A 26,507-nucleotide genomic window follows, 5' to 3' on the forward strand; every position below is an offset into this window, starting at 1 on the left:
CCAATATGATAATCCGGGATTAATTGTGGGCCAACACTAATGAGTATCTCTCTCGCCCTCTCAGATATGTAAATGCAACAACAGTGGATGGTGTTGAGAGGCTTTTGTTGCTTTTGTGTTTTCTGTGTTCTATAAAAAGACATAACAGTATTGGGACAGACAAGGACACAGGTTTTAGTGGTAAAAGACTATTTCAAATTATATCAGTCCAAAAAAATAAGAAGAAGAAAAACAGGCTCTGCTGACTCTGGGTCAAGGTAGTAAATTAGTAGTGATACTTCGAAATCAAACAAAAGCAGTAATGAATTGCATATTCATTTTTATGATCACAATTTAAGCATTCATCTTTTTTTTGAATACCGAGCTCTGTGTTACACACACTGACCTAGAACCACTAATAATGTGTTGGGCTGGAATATTGCCGTAGCAATGACAGTTAGCTGGTACCTGTTTCCCTGGCAGCGCAAGAGGTGAAGTGGTTTTACAGCCTATTAATTACACAGGAAGTACGAATATGGGCAGAGCCACAGGAAGTGTGCTCCTCTGACACTTCAAATCCTTTTAGTCGACAACTTGCCATATAAGAGAACGCCTGATATTTATACAAATAAGAATGTATTTCAAGCTTTTTGGGTTAATTATCAAATACACACACACATTGATTTTGTGTTAATTACATGAATTAATTATATTTATGAAAAATGAGTTTGTTATCACTTGCTTCCTATAAGGAAGCACAAAAACTATATAACAGTGTCAATAATAGTGATGATGTGCCCTGAAACCAAGCATGTTGTTACAGCTACTACACATGTATCACACAGAATAAGTTGTCCGTGTATTTTGCTTGACGGTGCCCACACTCCCAATCAATTTTTCCTCAGCTATAGTTAAAGGATTTGTGCAATTATCGGAGCATATCCTGAGCAATAATGCAGTCTATTGCTAAGCTCTTGTGCCAGTCATGGACATTATACCCAGTCAATAAGCATATATCTACCCATTCTACACATCTTGCAATATAGTGTTTATTTTAGTGAAAATGCATTAAAAAAGACCTACAAAAAACAAAAGGGAAAAGGAGTTGCCGTATAAATCATGTTCATGGGCCAATGCCTTGTAACAATTCCATGAGCAAAATATACACACCATCTGAACACAAACCTTCCAAATATTAGAAACCATATAGGAACTATATAGATAGATAGATAGATAGATAGATAGATAGATAGATAGATAGATAGATAGATAGATAGATAGATAGATAGATAGATAGATAGATAGATAGATAGATAGATAGATAGATAGATAGATAGATAGATAGAACTTGTGTTTTCTTGAACTTTAACTTAAACTTGTACAGAATAACATAGGGATTATTATCAGGGAATGTCATTCGAACATTTTACCTATGGGGAGTTTGGAATTTGGTCATGTGGCTTAATTTCAGTCTTGTGTGATGAATTGTTTTTGCTAATAAATTTCAATTCAATAATGTATTCATTAGGGGAAGTAAAGAAGAGTATATCAAGTGTATGAATAAGACACAAATCAGTGTCAATGTTATGTCAAGACGCTTAAAAATGAATATAATCAGAGTTTTTATTGTAAAAAAAATCTTCCATATCTGGGTCAAATCCTCGGGAAGAAAGAGTGCGTTTTCTCTTTTTTTGGGGGGGGGGGGAGTGATAGTGCGTGTGTATGTGTGCGCACATCGGGTTTTAGGGGTGGGGGGGTCCATGAGGTTTGATAACCATCTCTTTTAGATTCTCCACGTGAAGAATTTGCTGTTGCAGCCGCTGCAGCTACTTCTTCTGCAGCAGCTGCTGCTGCTGCTGCTGCTGCTCTGCGCTGTCCGAGGTGCTGAAATTCCGTGGCCGCTTCAAGGGCAGGTCACATGACTGCGCCTCCTTTCCGGGGGAGAGCTTGACAAGGCGCGCACACGTGTGGTCCGCGCACACGGACACTCGGGTCTTCATCATGAGTTGTTCGGTTGACAAGGAAGAGGCTGGTCGGCGTTATGGCTGTGGTGTGACTGCAGCGTGGAGTGTGTGCGCGGCTCAGTGTGTCTGCTGAATGTGGGTCTCGGCGTGTTTTTTTTTTTTTTTCCTTTTTTTTTCTGTTCTCTCCGCAGTTGCAAATAGTGTGTCAAGTGTGGAAGGGCACACGGGGAGTGGGCTGCCGCTGCCCACCAAGTCTGACTTTGATTTGTAGGTGCTGAAAAGAAGAAAATGTAAGAATCCCAAGGCATCCCCTCACTCTTCCAAAAACAAAAAAAAAAAACGGACTCTCAGCCGAAATGCAGAAAGGGATGAGACTCAATGACGGCCATATCACCTATCTGGCTCTTTTGGCGAAGAAGGATGGGACCAGACGAGGTTGCCTGAGTAAGAAAAGCTCAGACAATACAAAATGGCATTCAAAGTGGTTCGCTTTGTTGCAGAACATGCTGTTTTATTTCGAAAATGACTCCAGCTCACGCCCCTCCGGACTCTACTTGTTGGAAGGATGCGTCTGTGACAGGGCGCCCTCGCCAAAGCCTCCTCTCTCAGCAAAGGAATGCTTGGAGAAGCAGGTAAGACGCGCGGCTCCAACATCACGGTGATCTGCTCGCAGGAGACACGCATTCACCCGCGCTATCGCTGGATTTATTGATTTACTTTTATTTGAATCTAAACTAAAAGTCTGACTTTGGGGGTTAAAGCAACATGTATGGGTTTCATATTCAAACCCGAGTGACAAGAAGCGTGACGCGGCGGCTCAGTTTCGTGGTTCATTCTTTGTTTTTGTTTTCAAACTGTTGCCAAGAGATGCTTCTTTAAAAATACTATTTCTTTTTTTTTTTGCATCAGGTAGTTCACTTGGCGTCTGCTGTTACACAACGGCATCAGTTTCCCGTATTGATTGTCTTCTTTCTGCACCAAAATAGCCCGTCTGATGCCATCGGATGAATGTGATGCAAAAAAAACCCAAATCAAAACAAAACAAACAAAAAAAAAAACACAAAAAAAAAAACACCAAGTTAACAGCAGCAAACTAACTTTACAGTTAATCATCAACCATCTTATTTTCTTTAAGTCAACTTTCACTCGTCTGCTTTTAGTGATCGTCCAAGAGGCTGCTGATGCCGTAGACAAAAAACTTAAAACTGCATCCAAAACTTTGCAGGTTGCCATCTTGCGGAGGCGCGCTGCCTCCACCTCCTCCACTCCCCGCTTCCTCCTTCCCCCATCGTTTTGACGTATTGATTTAATTCCTTGTCTTGATATTAATAGCATCCTACCTTGGCAACTGCGTCTCCGGGTTTATAGCGACACGGTTCATTTGATAGCTCATCACGGGGCCGTTAACGACAGCCAGGGGATGGCAACCAAGGCGTGCGTGTTTCTCGCCATCCCCCCCTCACCCCCCAACTCGCGTTTGAAATTCCACGGATCTTAAATGCCGTGGATTGAACACGTGTGAGTGTGTTTTTCATATCCCATAGAGTGATTGTTTGAAAATAAACCTGCAGGCTGACAAGATCCAAGTGGCGGACAAGATGCTGTGAGCTTTAACTGTAGTCACCTTCCCGAAAACCCTGCTCTGCCAGCTGCAGTCTCCACTGCTCAGAAATTATTGTTGGGCTAACAAACACGTATTTAATATATATATATATATTCAAAGGGTCCCCCCCCCCCCCCCCCAATTTAGTCTTACTGCAGCCGCACGAATGGAAACAGTCCAAACCTGTCTTCAGCATTTAAGTGAGTTTGAGGTGGAATACCACAAACTTCTCTGGCTCTCTCAATATTCACCTTTCTGTCTCTCCTGTCTAATTATCCATACGTCCCTATCTATCCATCCACCCTATGTCCATATTTATAATGTGATATGTAATACCTCTAATACATCTGTCACTCTTCTTCCAGCACATATCCCAGTGCGCTGTGGACAGCAAAGTAGGAATTTCATTTACAGGGAAACACGTTTTTATACTGTACATGTGACAATAAACATTTTGAATCTTGAATCTAGCCAGGCGGCCCTCCCGCCAGTTCGATGTGCCTGAAACACTGCACACAGGAGGCATGAAAACACCTCAGTTTAGTGTTTTTTGATATGTAGTGCCATAGGTCTATTAAAAGCTCCTCACAGGTGTGTGAGCTCCTGTCTAGAAGTCTAAGCCTGGCCACCCCTGCGAGGAAATTAATTTCAGCCTCTGTCACCGCCACCACCCTCTTTCGGTCACTATCCATAACATGTGACACAAGGTTTCTCGTCGCGAGCGGTACACATTTGGCCGCAAACTGACACCCCGTCCATGTAGACCGACAACAGAATTAGTGACAAGGCGAATCCCTTGGGGGGGAAACCATCTCCAGGAGTTTGGCTCAAGAGTTGAGATGACAAGTTCAGTTTAGTCCAGCTACTTTTCAGCCAAGTTGATTGCACCCAGGCCAATGTGCCCATGTGTCCACCACTGCTCAGCATTGATGAGGCATCCTGCATTACTGATACCTTTTCTGGTATGTGATTGGTTCACGGGCCTTTAGCTCCAGTTGCTGTGTCGATTTGTGCACAACTAGGAATTTGTGAGCCAAGCCTTGGCCACTGCGTTTTTTTAAGCTTCCCTCTGAGACCTAGGTCTCGATGTTTCCCTTCTCCAGACAAAGTGCCTCACTGCTCAGCAAGACCAAACACCAAAGCTGTTACAAATCCACTACAACACTAAACTCATGTACTTGTTATATTCCTCTTGTGCATGTGGAAAGTTTCATTTTTGTACATTTGCTTTAAAAATGTATTATAATTTCATTAATATCGTCCACTTTTTCCACATTGTTTCATTTCTGACGGAAAAACTGAACATATATGAAGAAATGGGTGTCGCAGAGGGTTCATACTTGGCGTGCTTCATGTCAAATTTGCTGAGAAACAGCCTCACGCATGGTGTGACAACTTGTTGATCACTAGTTCTGAGGTGCTCAGTTAGTTAACTGTCAAGCCCATTTCTCTGATACCATGTCAGGGCATTCTGGTGGTGAAATATGGACGGATGTCATCTACAATGACAGCTGTTCACGCAGGCTGCTTCATCAATTTATTTCAACAGTGAATTAAATGAATTTGAAAGCTTTCAGCTAGCATCATACGGCCTTCTGCTAAACACGTGCCCCTTTATATAATATGTGACAGAAATATATTCTCTCTGTTTTGCATTTTTTGTGTGGGGGTAGTAATTTCGCACCTTTTTAAATGTGATTTTTTTTCTTAACTGTTGAAATGTACCTGTGCCTAAATGCATGTGGCTGTGTCTCAACACATTGGGATGTTTTGCATCCCTTTCAGTTGTCTCATAGTATCCTCCTCCTCCTTTATTGAGCCATAAAACTGAGCATTTTCTCAGAAAGGTAAAATGAGGATAGAGAGACTGATCAATGGTACAGATGTCTGAGGGCATAAAGATTTCCTTTTCACTTTCCCTGTGCTGGATAAACAACGAACAGCACCTAAGTCGATGGATAGATGGCAGAGGTCAACTGAGGCAATAAAACAGCACATTTCAAATATTGAGCCTGTAACATATGCAGGTCCAAGAACATTCGAGATGGCAGTTGAGTTTGCAAGTTGGTGTGTTCAAGTGCACATACTGTGGGTCCTTGTATATCAGAGCAGCAGGAGGAATGGCCGGGTAAGTCCTGGATCTTATCTGCTCGTGACAGGGAGAGGGACAACGCAGGAATGGATGCCTAGCCAACTGCCACCTTGCAGGACTCTATTGCTTTTTATAGGTGCACTCCTAAAAAAGGCAAAGATCTTTCTTTCCATTCTTCCTCATCCGTCTCTCGGTTCTCATTGTATTCTTTGTAGTGTTCTACTTTCTTATTCCCCATTTAGAAGGCAAGCTACGTTTAAGCCCACAGTTACTATGGCAACCCCTATTTCCATCTGAAAAAGTGCATTTAAAGGGGCCAACAAAATGTGAAACAATATGTCTCGGCATTGTCCTTCACTTACCACTTACACTAAATATGGGCATGAGGGAAATACGAGGTGGGCTATTTTCAGTTGTTTTCTTTGAGTGCATCTCTGATGTGCATTTTTGAGTTCATGTCTGTCTTTTAATATTTGTTATTTTTGCCATCATTTATGTAAAGAAGTACCCCCACCATCAGAAAAACACGCAACAGCTTGTTTCTCTGTAACTTAATATTGTTTCTAATATAAACAAATATGCCTAATGTAAATAACAGGTGAACTTTGACCACAAATGCATCCTATTTTCTCATAAATAGTTGGTTTGGAATGATAACATTAAGATAATTGAAATTAAACAATAAAAAAAATCCCTATTGCTAACAAGTTTTGTTCATTCTCTTTTTTAAAACGCATTCTTGCCAGCTTATCAAAAACACGTATACATTTTTCAATTACGCCGTATTAGATTGTCATCTCATGAAAATGTTTCGCATTTATAAATCCTTCACAAAATTCTAGCTTTAAATTAAAGGCATCCATTGGATGCTTTAAACATGACAGTGGTTATGCCCAGTATAGTTAACACTATATGGCCTGACAGTTACACTATATGTATTTGAAATACTTACTGAGCACTATAATTCAGTCTCAATGTTAGGATAACAATTATAATAATTTTTGCTTGCTAAGAATTAATAGCACTTATTGGTCTTTCAGTTACCAGTCATGAGTTTGACTCATTGTTTTTGGTGTTTTTTAACTAATCAGGTCCATGTATACTTAGCTTACTAAAATTCAAGTTTGGTTGTGAAAGTACTGTGGCAACTGGTGTTTCTTAGAACCTATACTGTACAGCATTAGAATATACTGAACAACATGATCTGCTGAAAAATACATAATGTATCTTTGAAATATGTATTACAAGTCAATCAGGCATGTGACGTGCTTGCTCGAGACTCCAAGCATATTTTGTAAACACTGCAGACAATAGGCAAGCAGTTTAATCAGCTGATCTGGATCAGCTCGAAGGGTTTAACTGCAGTAGAGGTTGCCATGGTGATGCTAAGTATTTAGTTTACACTGAACGAGACAAGGATTCAGCTGAGACACCTCTCAAACTAACTGATTACAGGAAGACCATCACTGGTATTGCTTCCATTTATATCATGAGAGACTATCACAATGTTTGTTTGCAGTATCAACAATGTGTGGCATACAGTGGGATTTAAAAAGTACATCTCTAGTTTCCCTCCTGATAATTCTGTTATCACTTAACAGCAGAACCCAAGAGGTAGCTGGATGTTGTACAACAAAATGCTTTTTTGCTCTGAAACTTAAATCTTATTAAAAAAAAGGAAGACCTACATTCTGACAGAATGGGTTTATCAAAGACCACTTGAAAAAAAATAAAGAAACCACACATTTTTCAAAAAAGTTCCTGATATCATGTCTCTTTCTGGAATTGGGGTCCACTTTTGTAGTCTCTGATGCTCAATCAACAAAATGTTATATCTTGATATTTGAATAAAATAGAAAATTCATTATTGGATCCACTATGTGGTTCAGATATACCCCACAAATATAATGAGTACCTCATAACTGTTTTTCACAAACAGACTAACTGAAAACAAATCCTTCATCGCAAAGGTTAATAAAAGTTACCCTGATGATTCACAGTAATGTGAGTCCCCACATGTCATCAGTGTAGTTTAGAAGTCAATCCTCAGTTAATACTCTACTGTAAAACCGATCAAATGATTTTTATCATTGAATTTAAATGATTTACTATGGCCTGTTTCTCTCACTTACAGAGAGATGCCTGTGGCAAAAAGAAAAGAAAAAAGAAAAAAAAAGTTGTGACGTCAAGCTAAATATAGCAGCCTAAAAGGCTTGACACACCAGCTCACAGGAAGCAGTAGATGGGAAGCACATTATTGAAAAAGGCCTGTTCTGCTGCTCATCAGGAAATATGGAACATTGCACACCATCACGAATGATTTGCTTTTGGCATCTTCAATGAGTGAAGAAATTGACATATAGGATTTGTAAAGTTCTACTTATAATGCCTTAGTGTTATGTAATTGAATGTGTCTACTTCAGATAGACTGTCTCCACTTACACTGTAGATGCATTGCCATCTACCGTGGTGTCTATTGTTTTGTTTTTTTTTTATCTGATGAGTCTATTATAAAACAATTCAACATGAAATTGCCCAAACTGCCTTCATTGTACATTTAAGACTCTAGAGTCATTGCGGAAAAAAAGGTGCGGGTGTGAAAAGGAGTGATGACATGGGATGTATTTATTACTGAAATGCAAACAAATCCGTGCGACAATGTAGAGCAAAACATGACATAAGCAGAGAGGCTTCCACCAACTTAGAGATGAATTGCCAAGCAATAGACTAAACACCCAAATGCTTTATATGATCCCTCAAGTCTTTTCCCCAAAGGTTCCTGGGTCATTCACAAACATGGTTCTGTAAAATTTTGCATATGACAAATAATGTGGTTTTAAAATGCAGGTCAGCGATAATGGGCATGTCATAGATTCATTCAGCTAGATAATTAACTATCAAAAACTTACACTGAACTTGTGTCATACATATTTAAGTAATATTTGACTTTTCTTCTTTATGTTGTTTGCTAGTATTACTTCACTGTTACTTTCAACCACGACAACCAAAAGGCTTTGGAGCTACGCACAGAGGATGTCAAGGACTGTGATGAGTGGGTGGCTGCTATCACGCAAGCCAGGTACTGTTAACACAGAACCTTTCACCTATAAATTCCCCCCGCTGAACCTATCAGGAGGATGTGCTGAAGGGAACCATGCATTACTGGTGGGACCACTGAAATGTCATAGACTCGAACAATTCATTCAATCAGGAAAGGTTTTAATGTCTACACAGCCACAAGCTACAGGATTGACCTGACCTATAGAGTTTATCATTGACATCAGGATCCAGCCTCCTGGAACCCTGAATGTCAGCGCTTCAATCCATTCAGTAATATTTCAGATATTTCATTTGGGATCACGGTGATGGACATGGCCATCGCAAAGGCATAAAAGGACATCTGTACTTTTATGTAAACTGTAAATAGATTGCATAGAAAAGAACTACTAGTACTGAGGCTGATAATAAGCTGGATACCCCTTTCGTTATAAGAAACAAATGAGGATCATGAAAGCCAAGAAGCAATATCACCGAAAATGTCAGCAGAGTGTATTTGTACAGTGAAAGGTCAGTTGATTGGAGTCATTAAAGATTACTCCAATTCATGTTCACTCATTGCACTGACACTGAAGTTAGGGGCATATACACATTTAACACACTGAAAGTGATGAGAATCTTTATTGAAAAATAGTAATACTGTTTATCAGATATCTCTGCTGCACTTTGTTGCATTTTTTTGTTGTATTGATTTTTTTCAATATACTTTCAAGTTTAACTAGGCATCTGTTATTTCACCCTCCGACACTTCTTTGAAAAGTTTTTAATAATTTGGGACCTGATTTCCCTTGAAGTATTTGGTAGTATTGATTTCAAGCCCTGTTTAGCATGCACATAAAACCATGAAGAGGGTAATGTGTGAAATGATTGCCTTTGCAGACGCAGCCTTAACACTTGATGTGCTAAGTATTTAATGGTTGTATAAGTGTCTGTTAGGAAAGAAGAACTGTGAATCAAACTATGCTGATCATAAATCCTTATAATTATATCCAGAGCCAATCAGGGCTCTGAAAATTGGATCTGATGTCTGTTTATGTATCTCTGTAGTTACAGGAACATGGCCACAGAACATGAGTCCCTCATGCAGAAGTACCTCCATCTACTACAAATTGTGGAGACTGAGAAAACTGTTGCCAAGCAACTTCGACAACAGATAGAGGATGGGGAAATTGAGATAGAACGACTAAAATCTGAGGTAACTTCCCTTGTCATTTCAAGCAAAAAACATCTGTGTGTTCTTTCCCATAGCATTGGGCACATAATATGCGGTTATGAGGAAGGCAATGGAAAAATAGGCTGAGAAATGTATTCAGAATATGTTCATGTAACAAAGGTCATTACCCAGGTCAGGACTGCCACATTATTGTAAGTTGAGTCAGAGCAATGTAGCAGTGTTTAGTATCTTGATTATTCAGTCTAAACAAGATTAAATTCATTTGTCCTGAATGTCCTAATGGAGCACTCCAATTCTATGGAAAATTTCAATATGAATGAATTGCCTTCCATTGTACCTGATGCTGTAGCTGGTGGCAGGGAACAAAATCATCACAATATAAAATGCGCACGAATAAGAAATCTAGTAGTTTGGGGCGATTTTGTTCTGACCTCAAACTAATGCTTTTATCATTTGAGCCTTTATACGATGCGCAATTCTGAAATGAATAAATAAAACAGAATTTGTGCAATTTTGATACAGCTGGATATTTGTCATCAACGTGCAGTGTCTGAAATCAGATAAAGGTCCATAACAAAGTCTGACACAGAAATGTTGATCTATATATTTAAATATAATGAGTACCTTGTATACATATTAGGACTGTGTCTTGTCTGGTTTAAATTACTGGTTTGGCTTGTGTACGTTATATATATTTAGATTTCCGGATTGCTCAAGGACAATGAAAAGATCCAGTCAAATCCAGAGGTACCTCCTACTGATGATGACACAGAAATCAAGAAAATTAAAAAGGTGAGAATGGCTTTGGTGCTCTACTGTGCCAAAGGTGAATATTGTTTCTGATTTGATCAGCGGTTAATACAACAGTTAGAGCTCAGAGCTCAGAGCTCCTCTTCCACAATATCAGCTGATGCTGTCTCATCTTGAAAGAAAGGCCCTACTGAGTATGAAAATTTGTATTTTTTAATCTTCAATATACTCATTTTTTAGTGCTTTCCATTCCGTGACTTTTTGTTTTTACTCCATTTTAACCCAATCAAAACCATTGTTTTCCATTCTTGGTGGTAAGCATCAACTGGCATTCTTAATTATTCAGATGACAGATTATTAGGACACAATCCCTCAGAAACTTGAAAATGTTACTTTTATGGTATTTTATTTGAGCACAAGTGATTTCACTGATCATTGCTATTCCCGCCTTGTTAGCATAAGTCATTTGTGCTTGTGATTTATTCACAGGTTCAGAGTTTCCTCCGAGGTTGGATTTGTCGTAGAAAGTGGAAAACTATCATCCAGGACTACATCCGTTCACCACATGCAGAAAGCATGAGGAAGAGGAACCAGGTGGTGTTTAGCATGCTGGAAGCCGAGGCAGAATATGTTCAGCAGCTTCACATCCTGGTTAACAACTTCCTCCGGCCGCTCCGCATGGCAGCAAGCTCCAAGAAGCCGCCCATCACACATGATGATGTCAGCAGCATTTTCCTCAACAGGTAGACACTGTGAGACTTATTGGTTTGGCCCTGGTTAAGACCCTGGATTGAAAGATTGAAAAACATGTTCTGTTGCTCTGTTTCATCAGTGAGACCATCATGTTTCTTCACCAGATCTTCTATCAAGGCTTGAAGGCCAGGATAGCCAGCTGGCCGACGCTGGTGCTCGGTAAGAAAAAGGGGTGCAGTCTGTTTCGCTAAAACAATTACCATTTGGTGGTATTTAACCATGGAAAATGGTAATGCAAACACATGTCAGGCACTTCACATCAAACAAATCCAATAGAAAATAATTTATGGAAGTATTACTTTTCAAGAAGTAAGAATTTTTCACCGAGATCAAAACACATGGCAACAAAAGTTTTGTGATAAAATGGTTAATTTGTATTTTTCTGTAATTATGAATTCAGAAAATTTATTTGGTGTCTGTCACTACTTTTTCATGTCTTTCCAGCCGACCTGTTTGATATCTTGCTACCTATGCTGAATATCTACCAGGAGTTTGTGCGGAACCACCAGTACAGCCTGCAGATCTTGGCCCACTGCAAACAGAACAGAGATTTTGACAAGCTTTTGAAGCAATATGAGGCAAAGCCCGACTGCGAAGAGCGGACGCTGGAGACTTTCCTCACTTATCCTATGTTTCAAGTATGATTTCAAATATATCACCTCTAAAATCCTTCAATTTATTTTAATTTTAAAGATGGCTGTTTGGCCTTTGAAAATCATACTGCTGTGTGAGCTGCCTCTTTCCCCCTGTAAAATCTATATTTTAAATCATCTTGTTGTGCTTTCACATTCTTAACTAGCAAAAGAAGAATTAAGCACTGACAAAGTTATTACAACTATCAGCGTAATGGAGTGAGCTGAAGTGACCATTTCATACTCAACTTATAGAGGACATCAGTCCTTACTTAAAAGACTCGAAAAATAGATAATTGAGCCTTGATTTACATTAATCCATGAATATATATCAGACGCAGAAACATGCAATAGAAAATGATGAACTGTCGAGCGGTATACAATTTAAAATGAATTCAATGTATGAGTCTCCCCATAAAAGTAAATGCAACTGATGTTTTCGAGGTATTTTAGGGAGAGTATATTCATACTTTTGATGCTGTTGATTGTTTTGATTTTTATTTGCTGCTCTTTCAAGACAGATTTAGAGGTTTCCATTGCCAGTGAGCTCATCAAATATTTCAAGTCTGTCTTTGCTCCCATTCTCTCTCTCTCTCTCTCTCTCTCTCTCTCTCTCTCTCTCTCTATCTATCTATCTATCTATCTATCTATCTTTCCCTCTCTCTCTTGCACTCAGATCCCACGTTATATCCTGACCCTTCATGAGTTGCTGGCTCACACGCCTCATGAGCACGTGGAGAGAAATAGCTTGGATTATGCCAAGTCAAAACTGGAGGAACTTTCAAGGTACATATCTTGCTAGAGCTTGTCTGGCATAGTCCCAGACAGAGGAGACATGCAATGTTTTATTTGACTGCGTGTGTGTGTGTGTTTCACAGCAAATATGCTGTGAAAGTTAAATTTTTTAAACTCAAAATCCACACTTAAATAACTCATGATGTTGAGCAGATAATGACTGAGTTCTGTCATCTATATTTCACCTTAATTCTTTAATCAAGTGAGAGGCAAGTGATCATCAATAATCTAAATGTCTTGTTCGTGCAAAAAGAATAGCCATGTACAGCTTTATTTCGTTGTATGAAGAAATCATAACATATAACAGATTGCAATCAAAATGCACACCCAGAGATATGTGTATGGATCATTAAATTTAAAAGAACTGATACTTGGAAAATGATCCCCAAGCTTTCCTGGATGACAAAGAATGTCTGCTAATATTGAATCATCGCAATAATATCTGTCATCACGTCAAAGTAGGAGTATATTAATTATTATAACACTGGAAATCATAGTTTATGATTTGCTTTGTCAAAATTGTTAAATTTTTAGAATAATGACAATGACACCAACTGATGATACATATCAGTTTTCACAGCTGTGTGAGACTTGCAGCTATGTGGAACAAAAAACAGCCATTTAAGACTACTTATTTTCCATTCTGTCAAGGTTCGACAGGCGTGCACTTGGTGAGTGCAAGCCTGCTGCACTGTTGGGAGTGCACGGCTGGCCCCAGTTATAGGCAAAAGTGAGACCTTAAAAGCCGGAGCTTTGAGTCTCACTGGTTGCCGGCTCATTCTCAAATTTCCCTCTGTCTCCCGCGCCATCTCTCACCATTCCCTTCCTCCCGTCGGTATTAGCCAGCGCCTCTTGCCTGGCCACCAGTGACGCGACCGGGCTTTATCCCCATCGGCGTCTGCCTGTGCTTTCCCCCTGGTCTGTTTGTTCCTGGCCAGCGTTGCTTTGCCCGCCTTACCTCTCTACCTATTCTCCCCTCCAAGTAAACTTAGTTTCAACACCTATCTGTTAGTTGCAGAGTCTTGTGTCTGCGTGTGGTTCTGACCCCCAAACACATTCAGCAGAATCTAAGTGCACAAATAGTGCCAGTAATGAATGGGCCGGCATGGAGAAAAAAAAAGCATATTCACTAGATGCCATCGGTATTGTCTCAAAGTTTTCGTCTGTTTTTGTTACTCTACAGAATCATGCACGATGAGGTGAGTGAGACAGAGAACATCAGGAAGAACCTGGCCATAGAACGTATGATAGTAGAAGGTTGTGAAGTGCTGCTAGACACCAGCCAGACATTTGTCAGACAAGGTAAGTTTGTGCTCCAATGATTTAACAATAGTTTCAAAGGATTTAAAAAAAGAGATGGTTATTCAGGTTAAGGTTAAGAAAGGAGGTTATAACCATTATCACCAAAGTGGGGATCCACTTGTGTCTGTAGAGCTGTTTGAGATAGAGTGTAAAAAAATTGATGGATAGACTAATTTCAAACATTTTAAAGAAAACAAAAAGGTCATTAAGGTTTGGTAAGGGGATTATTATCACAAGCACCATGGTGGCAACCTCAAAATCATAAATCTGTAGAACTGTAAGAGATACAGTAATGGACATTGGACGCACACCCACATTATCTTGGATAAGCTTCTCAACAGCTTGTCCCAAGCTTGTCCGGCTTTCACTTGTGGAGTTAGGTTTAGCTTCAGGGTTATGGTTCAGGCTGGAACTAGTGTCAGAGTTAGGGCTCTGGTAAATGTGGACTCTCCATTGGTGAAAGCACCTAGTTTGTGCTCCATCAATTAGATGGTGTAGCCTAGTTTTGAAAGATTTCACAAAAAAAGAAAAAATCATGGTCATTTGGGTTAATGTAACACCATCTCAAGGTGGTTGTACTCATCATTGCCTGTCTCAAGAACCATATGAGATAACAGTGAAAAGCAGTGATAGTAATTGGACCTACTCTCACATTGTCTTGGGTCTTTCCAATGGCAATGCGCAACTTCTCCAACTTTTGGTTGGAAAGTTAGGATCAGTGTTAAGGTTACGGTTTGAGGCTGAGCTAGGGTTAGGGTCAGGGTTCTTGTAAATATGGGGTCTCCATTAGTACCAGCACCAAGTTTGTGCTCCTAACTACACGGTGTATACTAGTTTTGAAGGATTTCACAAAAAAAAGAAAAAAAATGGTCATTAGGGTTAATGTGGTGTAAGGGGCTTATAAGCGCCATCACAAGGCGATGATACTCAAAATCATCTACCTGAAGAACCATATAAGACCAAGTCATGGAAATTGGACTAACCCTCCACATTGTCTTGGATAGGCTTTCCAACAGCAACACTACTAATCTTGTCCAACTTTTGATTGGAAAGTTAGGATCAGTGTTAGGGTTAGGGTTTTGGCTGGAGCTGGGGTTAGGGTTAGGTAAATGGGCTCTGGTAAATGTGGGCTTTCCATGCCAGTACCAACTTTGTGCTCAATTCACTAAGTTGAGTGACACTAGTCTTTAAAAAATTGAAAAAAAAACAAACAAAAAACATGGTCATCAGTGTTGAATTTAGGGAGTTAAAACCTCAATAACCAAAGTTAGGATTCTAAACAGTGTTTATCTCATTTGAGATAAGAGTTGTATGAAATTTTAAGAAAAAAAAAGCTTGTAATTTCCATTTTAATGTGCCAAATGTGCCCTGTGTGTGTGTGCGTGTGTGCGTGTGTGTGTGTGTGTGTGTGTGTGGGCATGTGCGTGTGATACTGATACTCCACAGGTTCTCTGATTCAAGTGCCAATGAGTGAGAAAGGGAAGATCACGAGAGGCCGACTGGGCTCTCTGTCTCTGAAAAAGGAAGGCGAGAGACAATGTTTTCTCTTCTCCAAACATCTCATCATCTGTGCTCGAGGCTCGGGTGGAAAACTTCACATCACCAAGGTACAGTAATATTTAATCAAGAGGAGTTTGAGCCCCTTAACAATGCCATAATATAATGTACAAACTTTATAAGATGTATTGTACATCCTTTACAATCATTTAATGCAGCGCATAAAGCAGTGACATTAGCTGTGTATTGCATACAAGGCCTAACAAATGGTTCAACCTTATTTTGATTTTGGAAGACATTTTCTGTGTGTAATGATGGTAATCTTCAATCACATTTAAAGTAGTGCTATTTGTCAGATCCTCAAACGTATTTCTTGATTCGTATACTTAACAGTGCATATCAAAAGTTTTGACCCTGTGATGCTGCTATGAAACTGCAGCAACATTAACGAGTTCTTAACTATTTTTCATCGCATTCTTTCAAAAGTGGTGACAAAAATATACAAGCCTGTCGGTTTGATTAATGCCTCATCGTTATCTTTCCGCTCTCTCACAGAATGGAGTGGTCTCTCTCATTGACTGCACACTGATGGAGGAGCCAGAGGGGACAGAGGATGAGTGTAAGTTACAAGGATTCCTGTATGTGTGAGGTATAATTTTAATATTATATTTAATAAATCAATTACTCGCATAAATACTAGAATTCATAATTATTCTTATAGGGTTTACAATTAGGGTTTTGAATAAAGAAGCTACAGAATAAAAAAAATTTTGAATGTCTTTCCTTTTTTTTATATATTCTCCTCCAAAGGATATTGAAGTATGTGATTTGTGTCTATTTTTCTGTATATGAACTGATTAACTGCTAAAGTGAAAATTTGCATCGCAGCTAAAGGGGAGCGAAGTGGACAGGACACTGAGCATCTTGATTTCAAAGTGATGGTTGAGCCTAAGGATGGCCAGCCTTACACTGTCATCCTGGTGGCTTCATCCCGGCAAGAGAAGTCTGCATGGACAAGCGATATCAGTCAGGTATAGATTGAAATGCTCATATAAAGACCACCACAAGACTGTTATCCACTCTGAGGGACACACTACATGTAAAACTACTGTAACTATGTTTTGGATCGCTGTAAGTTAAAATACAGAGTGCAGTATCATGTGTTAGACATGCTTTATACAACGTTACTTTGGTTTCACATTTTATGGAGGCTTTGTCAAACTCTGTTTGAGATACATTTAGCACCAGAACCAAAGGTTTGTACTCTGAAATGGGAACACTTAACTGAAAAAGAACATCCTTGACTCATCTTGTTATCATTGCTTGGCATGTGAAGTGAATTTAGAGACAGAAAATAGTCATCAAATGGAGCAGCAAAGATGCAAAACCCTGTGGTGTATGGATATTATTATGTATGGACATATAGCACCTAGTTTTTGGAGGTGAAAACTTGTTGCACTCTCAGTATTGTGAACTCATTAACCCATCTCATGATTTGTTTTGCTCACAGAGAGCCCTTTCTTTGTCTTTCAGTGCATCGACAACATCCGTTGCAATGGACTGATGATGAATGTCTTTGAAGAAAACAGTAAAGTCAGCGTGCCACAGATGATTAAGTGAGCAGCAATGCACATACATAATACATGCACAGAGATTGGCTTGGTCAGTACATAAATACATGAAAAATGCATGAAGAGCCCATAAACCCAAATCACACATTTGTATGTTTGTACTTGCAACAAATCTTATTGGAATGAACCTTAATCACATTAAGTCAACTGTCGCTGACACAGATACCATGACGACGGACTCTGAACACCATGTTACATGTTGGTGACACTGTGAAAATTGCACGGTTGTGTCACATACACAATGCGACTGTCATTCAGAATAGTTTTTCATGGCGTTTCCGTAGGATGTGATTTTCTATACAACTGTTGCTAAAGCAGCAAAAGACTTTGGAATGGAAGGTGAGAAAGATAAATGCCATTTTAAAAATCTTTGTTTCACAATTTGGATACATGAGTCTGTCGCCATAACTAACTGATTTTTTTTCAATTTGTTTTAGAAACATTTTGTTACAACTAGCAGTACTCAATTTTTGAGTCATAACTCTTTTGACAGTATCACAAATCCCTAATTTCCAGGAGTGGATCTAAGGCCAAGAAATCTTAGTCACCAAAGTGCTAAAATTTGGTTTTACAAATTACCTAGTGAAATCTGAAATTTACAATGGGTATTATTAAGAAATCAATCAGTCTACCAAAATACAAACCAACTAACCAACCAACCAACCAACCAGCCGGCAAATCAAAAAAGTGAACACTTTGCTCAGGTTCAATTAGCATGTCCTCGCAGTTCACCAGCTGTCCATTCCCTGACTGTGCAGGAAAAAAAACGAAACTCTGTTTCCAACACTGGTTCCGTAACCAGGAGTAACACAACACAATTCCAGCCAATTAGCAACAAGACCAATGTGCTCTGACCTCTGCCTCCTTCCTTTTTATGACAGCTTCTCCCCCTCTTCCACATCCTCACACACAAGGCTTGCAGCTACTCCATGACAGTTACGAAAGATTAATAATACCATCTTTGTGTAAAAAAAATGTATACTCTAAAAATAATAGATATGTAACCCATATGATTTTATTTATTGTTCTTTTGTAATTCATACTAAACCATGTATAAGTTTCTGTTTATTATTTATACTGTAATCGAATAAGAATACTGTTACAGTGATACTGTCAATAAAACCAATATTTGGCCAGTGCTGCTCTTTTAGTCAGCGACTCAAGACAACAAATATCCATAATTTCATCGGGGATGGAGCTGTGATGAGAGGACCCAGAGCCACAAACTTTACATTAAAATTCACATTTGTCAATTTATCAACATCTTACATTGCCAAATGTTGCAGGGCTGTTTTTTGTACCAAAAAAGGGGGGAAATATGACCAATAATAAGTCTTTTCTGGACACCCTAATTTGATTTTCTCTCCATTGCAGGTCAGATACCAGCTTGTACTGCGATGATGTTGACATCCGCTTCAGCAAGATGATGAACTCTTGCAAGGTGCTGCAGATCCGCTATGCCAGCGTGGAGCGCTTGTTAGAGAGGCTGACCGACTTGCGCTTCCTCTCCATTGACTTTCTGAACACCTTTCTCCACTCATACCGTGTCTTCACCAGTGCTGACGTTGTTCTAGAGAAGCTCATCACAATCTATAAGAAGCCTATCAGTGCCATTCCTGCTCGGTGAGTAAACATAGTCTGTGCTTTCTAATTTCATTGGGTATTGTACGAGCTCAATTGTATGAATTTCTCATCTTTCCGGTTATAAATCTCAAACAGAAAGTTGCTGTTCTGGTATCAGCATTTCGGGTCAGTTCGCCTTTCTTTGTGTACCAGACACAACCAAAAGAAATTCATATTATCAAATTCCATCAATAATCATGTAATGACTGAATATGTGGGGGGTAGTGTTGACAGTTCAGCATTCAGTGTTGAGTGTTTCTAGAATATAATCTTTTACTGATCATTTGTATATGTATTTATATAAACACCTTTGACAGCACTAATTTTGCGGCTTGTGACAGCTGAAAAACAGGGAAAAGGCTGAATGAAAAGGTGCATTTATTCCATTGCCTATATTTGTCTTTCCTTTCCCTTGGCCTTTCTGTCCAGCCTTTCGGGTTATCTTATCCTGTCTGTGTGAGACATGACCAGAAGATGACTAAAGGTCATGAGGAGTCCTGCCACTAACCAACTGTGTCTTCTGCTCACCAGTTAATTGGGTCCCTGCTATGGCAGACAAAATAAAAATGACAGTCTATTATTTTGAACTTACTAAGACTAAACAGACACACACACACACACACACACACAAAGATCAAATGATTGATAAGTGAGTGATATATTTTTTGCCATGCTAATTTACCCTCAAGTTACGTAATTTTTATTGCTACGTGTTTACTGACCCAAACTTGGTCTTTCAAAACTTAAGGTTATACATCTTCAACAAAGTATGATGATACAGATGTGTCTTATTTGGATACTCACTCACCCTTCTTGACTTTTACATTTTTACATACATTTTCTATTGGTGGAGGTAACCTGTGACACATTTCATGCTGAGACACCTGCTTGTTTTCCCTTTAGTCGTTTTTAAGTTTTCACAATGTATGCTCAATTTCACATATGATTTATAAGCTTAAAAAAAATACTGAATATTTGTTGACTCATCTCTTTTATTTTTCATTTCCCAAGTCTGACCGTTCCTCTTTCCGCTGCCCTGTCACCATGGCAACTCTTTACTCTGCTGCAGGACCCCACCCTCTCCTCTCCTCTCCTCTCCTCTCCTCTCCTCTCCTCTCCTCTCCTCTCCTCTCCTCTCCTCTCCTCTCCTCTCCTCTCCTCTCCTCTCCTCTCCTCTCCTCTCCTCACCTCTCCTCTCCTCTCCTCTCCTCTCCTCTCCTCTCCTCTTCTACCTCCCTCTTGCTCTCTCTCCATCTCGCGTCATCTGCATTGACTCCACAGAATCAAATGTTGACGGTCGTGATTTGCACCCTCTTCTCATCCCTCAACCTCCTTCCTCCTACTTTAATAACTCCCCTTCTCTTTCCTCCACCCTATTTTACTCATGCTCTCACTTGACCCTTCTTTTTTTCCATGGCATTGTCAGTCTTCATTATTTCTTTCCCCCTCCTCTACCCTACCATGCATTTTCTTTATCATCACCTTTCACAGTTTTTTTTTTGTTGTTGTTTTTTTATTTGCATATTTGGGTTAGAAGACATAATATGGCTTCTGCCAGCCTAAAGCCTCAAAAGCCTCCACTGTGGTGGAATCCATATCCACATGTTTCTGACTCCATCCTCTAGCTTTCCCTTTACCTTACCTTTTTTCCCCTCTGCACCTCTCTCACTCTCCCTTTCTCTTTCTCTCTCTCTCTGCATCTCTTTGGGCTTCCCCTGGGCTGGTTGCTGTTGGCAGCACCCGTGTCTCTAACACTGTCACTCGACATGCTATTTATAGGCCTTCAGAGGGGGTGGCTCTCAGTGCAAGGAGGATGCTGTCTTAAACAATGTAGCTTAAGTAAAAGCGGAAGGTGCTCCCAAGGAGGCCTGTTGTTAAAACATTCCTCCACTCTTTATGTGTACAAGCACAAACGGTACCATGAAACAGCCCTTATCATCATTTTTGACCATTACCCCCCGAATTGTAGAATCAATCAGTTTATACGATTTTATACGGTTTTAACCTGAGATTTTAAACCATAGGCAACAAAAAAGTACAAAACAATAATTGTGTTCTCTCTCCTGCTTTCTCTCCCTTCTTTGCCCCTTCTTCTTAATTCTTTACTTGCCAAAGTTCTTTGGAGCTTTTCTTTGCAAGCAGCCAGAACAACAAACTCCTCTATGGCGAGCCACCCACATCACCACGAGCCAGCCGCAAGTTCTCCTCCCCTCCTCCTCTCTCTATCACCAAAACATCCTCACCAAACCGCCGTCGCAAGCTTTCACTTAACATCCCCATTATCACGGGGGGCAAGGCCTTGGACCTGGCTGCACTTAGCTGTTCTCCAAATGGCTATGCAAGTATGCACTCCACCATGTCCCCCTTCAGTAAGACCACTCTTGATATCAACAAGCTATACGTATCCAGCACCATGGCCAGCAAAATCCCAGATGATGGAGAATCCAAAGGCGAAACCAAAGCTGATGAGTCTACTCTCAACAAGCAAGGTTAGAATGTTTGTCTAAGGGATTTTGTTCACCTCTAATGAGGCTAATCCATACTGCGGTAGCAGAAATCTAATGTCATAAAAGTACCTTTGATTAATTATCTCCGAATGTACAGACACTTTATCGTGTATTGTAGCCTGATTTCATTTAGAACCGCCTTGATTTTGAAGCAACTGTCTTTCCAGATCTGTCAATGAGAGAGGAATGTGATGAAGACCCAAGTCAGAGTGATGAAGCAGAGGAAACGTCTCCTCCGAAGTCACCATCAACACCCAAGAATTTCAAGTCAAAAAACTCTGGGACAGGTCTGTCTGTGTGCTATTGTGCTATGATCCAGAATCACACTGTCTTCATTGTGTTGAATCACAAGCTTGTGTAGTTCAGACCCACCAGTTGAGAAAAATTCACAACTCTGCAAGAATGCTACGAAATTTGGCTACATCATGACAAGTGACAAGAATGTTACTTCACTAGATGAGATTTTCTGCACTATGTGACACCAAGTGCTTGCCGGTTTACACCGAAACAAACTTTTTTATATCTGAAAACAAGATTATCAAAGTCCAAAAAAGGTCTTGACAAACACAGACTACAGCCTCCTGTACCACACAGAGAGGGAACATCCACCCCGTAGGTAGTCAGGCTCAATTAATCCCCAGTGTGTTCTCTTCCCACGGTGCTGGATACAAGGGAAGCCAGTGCCGCGTGTGAGTAGGTGGAAGGAAACCTTGTACCTTAGCAACGATGTGCGTGTTCTTCTATACCGCCCCCGGCTGAACGGAGGAAGGTAGGGAGGGACTGAAGGAGGGAGGTGGAGAGGCATTCACAGTGGAGAGTACATCGTCACTTGCACAAACTGCTGAGCTATGCTTGTTTAGCTCTCTGTTGCCCTCCAATGGTAATCAACATAAAAGACTTGAAAACATGTCTCAAAAGCAATCAAATAATCAAATGACCTTTTGATGCGGGTAGTATAATTTAGGATCATCCGAATGTTGCCTCTGTAATGTCATCAACACTGAACATGAGTGTGTATAACAACTGTGTTTTTTAGTCATGCATCAGAAAACAAACATAACTAAACGTCTATTTCTGTTGTTGTTCCTCCCTCTAGAGTTTTCACTGTTTTCCTTCAACAACAGCATGGTGGTGTCGTCATGCCGAGAGCTGGATAATAACCGCAGTGCCCTTTCTGCTGCCTCGGCATTTGCCATTGCCACTGCCGGTGCCAATGAGGGCACGCCAACCAAGGAAAAATTCCGCCGTATGTCCCTCGCCAGTGCAGGTCTGTCCAAACGCCACACGCAGTGAGATCATTATTTTGAAAATATACTTCTATTTTGGTTTCACATTTCATTTCCTTGTATGTATTTTTTTCCCCCAAAATTTTTTAAACAGAAATGTGGAAAATTGCCAATACATATTTGATTTTTAAATGACCCTGAATCCGGTTAAAGCTTTCCCAACAGATCAGAGGAATGGAGACAAAGAGTTTGTTATCAGGAGGGCTGCCACCAACAGAGTCCTGAATGTGCTGCGTCACTGGGTATCCAAACACTCCCAGGTATGGATCTTCCTTTCTTTCTGTCTATCGCCCTTATTATCTACTTTCTGTCTATCGTCCTTATTATCTACTTTCTGTCTTCTGTCACAATGATTCTGTTGTTGATCTGCAGGACTTTGAGCTCAACAAAGAGCTGAAGATGCGAGTAATTGGCTTTCTAGAGGAGGTGATGCATGACCCAGAGCTCCTGACACAGGAAAGAAAGGCAGCTGCCAACATTATCAGGTTAGACTCCTGGTAGTGTCACTGAAGTGTCACACAAAGTGAAATACGACAATCCCTTAGCTAGACTAACTTGTGGAGCATTTCCACACGACCATCGAGTGTTAACACAAAGAACTTCTGTCTACTCTCACACTTACAACTGATTCTGGACCAGTCAATTGAGCAAGTTTTATTCTGGATTCCAGCAAAAGCACATGATGTTATGCAATAATCTTGGTAATAATCTTGAATGTTTTGAGATCTTTGGATAATTAATAAGACTCTGAGAACTGGCATAAAGTTACAATTCCTTTTTTAAAATAGCAGGTGCGCTTTCATCCAGGCTTGTGTGACGAGGGGCTAAAAATCTAAATGTTCTGAATATCGTCGTGTGTCCGGGACATTTTTCAAACATTTTCCTGCTTTACTCCTCCCAGATCTTCTAACAGATGGTGCAACAACCTAATTTTTTAAGTCTTATCACTGACAGACAGGACAATTGTGATCGTCTTCGTCCTTCAGTCTGAAAATAATTATTGCCTTCAGCACTAGTAAAAACCAATCCCCCACAAGTAATTACTCAGAAAGAAAATCTATAGTTCAGACAGGATCCCTGTCTGTCGTACAGATTAGATAATCAGCAAAAATGTGATGAAAAGCCCAGAAAGTTTTTAATGACAAAGTAATGACGATTACCTGACAATTGTTAAAATAGTCCTTTTTCATCTTTGTACATGCAGAACATTAACCCAGGAAGACCCAGGGGACAACCAGGTCACCCTGGAAGAAATTATGCAGATGGTGAGAGAAAGATAATGGATATGAGTAACCTCCTCTTGAATTACGGCATGATTTTTGATTTGCTTGTAGTCATACCGTTCACTGTGTGTGCCTTTATTTCTATGTGCACCAGGCAATAGAGGATTGTAAAGCGGAGCCATTCGAGAGCCACTCGGCCCTGGAGATTGCCGAGCAACTCACACTGCTGGACCACTTGGTCTTCAAGGTCATCCCATATGAGTAAGTGCATGAATGTTTATATACACAGGCACACAAAAAGACTGAAATAAAATGAAAGGACTGAAATGAAAGGCCACATACACAACAAAAAAGACAGCCAACAATGTTTATCTAAAAAGGAATACATATGTATGTTCTTTGCAGAGAGTTCTTTGGTCAAGGCTGGATGAAGAATGATAAGAATGAGAGAACTCCATACATTATGAAAACAACCAAGCATTTCAATGATGTATGTATTATTGTGGCACTGAATATTGAAAAAATAAATGGGGAATTGATCATTGTTTAGTGGATAACTCACAATGGACGTTTGTTGATTAGATTAGTAACAGGATCGCCACCGAGATCCTGCAGTGGGATGATGTCAACATGCGTGTCGCAGTCATTGAGAAATGGGTGGCAGTGGCTGACATCTGCCGCTGCCTCCACAACTATAATGCTGTGCTGGAGATCACGTCCTCTCTAAACCGCAGTTCTATCTTCCGCCTCAAGAGGACCTGGCTCAAGGTCTCTAAGCAGGTATGAGTTGTCAGGCTTTCACAGCATCAAAATGTTTTTTGGTTTCACCCAATGGGCACAGAAAAAAAGTTTTCAAAAAGTTTTGTTTAATGACAGCAACTGGGTGAGGGGGTAGCTAAACTTTGTTTCTTAGCTTTATACCAAACTAAAACCTTGAAATCACTGTTCGTTTGTTCATTGTGTGCTGTTGAAATTGCTGTCATATCACAACAATAGGAAGACAAGAACGTTTCACCAATCTATTTTTTGCCATGTCTGCACTGAAAAACTATGAATTAATGGAAAGAAATTCAAACGACCGTAACTGTATGTCTCCTCCTCCTAAGTTTAAGAGGTAGACCCTCATCAGACATATATTTTTTTCTTTTTAGCAATTTCTTTATCAAAGAAGATAAAGAATCAAATGAAACAAATAGTTTGGTCACCTAAACAATTGGATGTAAATACAAAATACTCAAAACCAAATCTATATATTAAAAAATGTCCTTTTTTTTGTATGTTTCAATAAGTGCTCAAAATTAGTATTCTCAACCTGAAAGGTTTGTAAGGGTATTGACATTGAACAGGCAGATTAATCACCTATAAACCAATATTCTGTGGAATGACAGTAATATTTCATCTCTTTGATCCAGACAAAGACTGTCATTGACAAATTACAGAAATTAGTATCATCAGAAGGCCGATTCAAAAATCTGAGAGAAGCTCTGAAGAAGTAAGTCATCGAAGCCTTTTTTGCCTACAATTACTGTCAAAGTGATTCTTTAGATCGCTGACATTCTGGATGTCCTTAGCTGTGACCCTCCCTGTGTTCCTTACCTTGGAATGTACCTGACTGACCTGGCATTCATTGAGGAAGGAACACCCAACTATACCGAGGAGAACCTGGTCAACTTCTCAAAGATGAGGATGGTAACAAAGATAAATGCACATAATGATATGTATCTTGAATGAAAAATATTTACTGATGGGAAAAAAAAATGTATGTGGTGTAATTTTTTTTTCTCCAGATATCCCACATTATTAGAGAGATACGACAATTTCAGCAAACGGCTTACAAGATTGACTATCAACCAAAGGTGATTTTTTTTCCTGTTGGATGCTCTATATATTTGCAGTTTTGTAGTGATAGACTGTAACTCTGTACCTCTCAGAAAAGGCAATCATTGTCCAATCGGTTTGGGTTCAATAAGGCACTTCATACTTAAATGGAAAAAAATCAAATTTTTGTACCTGTCTGTTTTATTTATACAGCCAAATATGCTGGTGGAAGTTTTTGAATGGGGGGCACTAGACAGAAGTCCATCCATTTGGAATTCATCAGAATGAGATAGCCCTAATAGTTCTCAAAGAACCAGAAAGGAAAACTCACATTTTCCCAAAACTGAAGGCGGGTACTCAAATTCAGTGTCATATTATCTCCCTTTATCCAAACCACTACACAGCAAAACAAAACTTTCCCATATAAAGATCACTTAACTCAAGTATTTTCATATAATGAACTGAACAGCAGGCTTTTAGCCAAGTGGGTGATATAACGTTCAAGTCAATAAGAGGTAATTTTGCTCACTTATCATCTATCTAAATGTAGAGTTATAATTGTCGCTGAACCTGTTTTCTCTGCACACTTTTTTCTTGCAGGCTGCAAAATACCTGCTGGACAACAGCACAGCGCTGGATGAAGAGAGCCTCTATGAAGCCTCATTGAGAATTGAGCCCAAAACCTCATCATGAGGAGAAACGCACTGTTACCATCCCCGACCCCTTACACAAACTGTACAAGAACATTATATTATAATGTACATACACTATTATTTGTATTAGATACAATAGACTGTGCTCTTCTAGTGTGTGCTCCCCAA

General features: G+C 39.7%; 1 protein-coding gene across 2 annotated transcripts; it reads left to right on the forward strand.

Moving 5' to 3' along the window:
- The first annotated feature begins 1,934 nt into the window (after positions 1-1,934).
- On the forward strand, positions 1,935-26,404 carry LOC147217952 (ras-specific guanine nucleotide-releasing factor 1-like). Of its 2 annotated transcripts, XM_086174498.1 has the most exons (28): positions 1,935-2,387; positions 2,476-2,575; positions 8,611-8,717; positions 9,743-9,890; positions 10,569-10,661; positions 11,109-11,362; positions 11,452-11,531; positions 11,817-12,010; positions 12,681-12,790; positions 13,983-14,101; positions 15,548-15,708; positions 16,154-16,217; positions 16,487-16,629; positions 17,132-17,214; positions 18,604-18,852; positions 20,968-21,341; positions 21,527-21,646; positions 22,456-22,626; positions 22,799-22,905; positions 23,018-23,130; positions 23,850-23,910; positions 24,023-24,129; positions 24,274-24,358; positions 24,451-24,648; positions 25,281-25,360; positions 25,440-25,557; positions 25,656-25,724; positions 26,287-26,404. In XM_086174498.1, the coding sequence occupies exons 4-28, from the start codon at positions 9,753-9,755 to the stop codon at positions 26,377-26,379; spliced, it is 3,384 nt and encodes a 1,127-aa protein (XP_086030624.1). In that variant the 5' UTR covers positions 1,935-2,387; positions 2,476-2,575; positions 8,611-8,717; positions 9,743-9,752; the 3' UTR covers positions 26,380-26,404. The 2 variants fall into 2 exon arrangements, with proteins under 2 accessions (XP_086030624.1, XP_086030623.1); XM_086174497.1 differs by having other exon boundaries at positions 1,935-2,575.
- The last annotated feature ends 103 nt before the right edge of the window (positions 26,405-26,507 follow it).

Source organism: Fistularia commersonii, chromosome 27 (assembly GCF_037954325.1).
Source record: "Fistularia commersonii isolate RoL2024-O1a breed Wild chromosome 27, RoL_Fcom_v1.0, whole genome shotgun sequence".
Classification (NCBI taxonomy): Eukaryota; Metazoa; Chordata; class Actinopteri; order Syngnathiformes; family Fistulariidae; genus Fistularia; species Fistularia commersonii.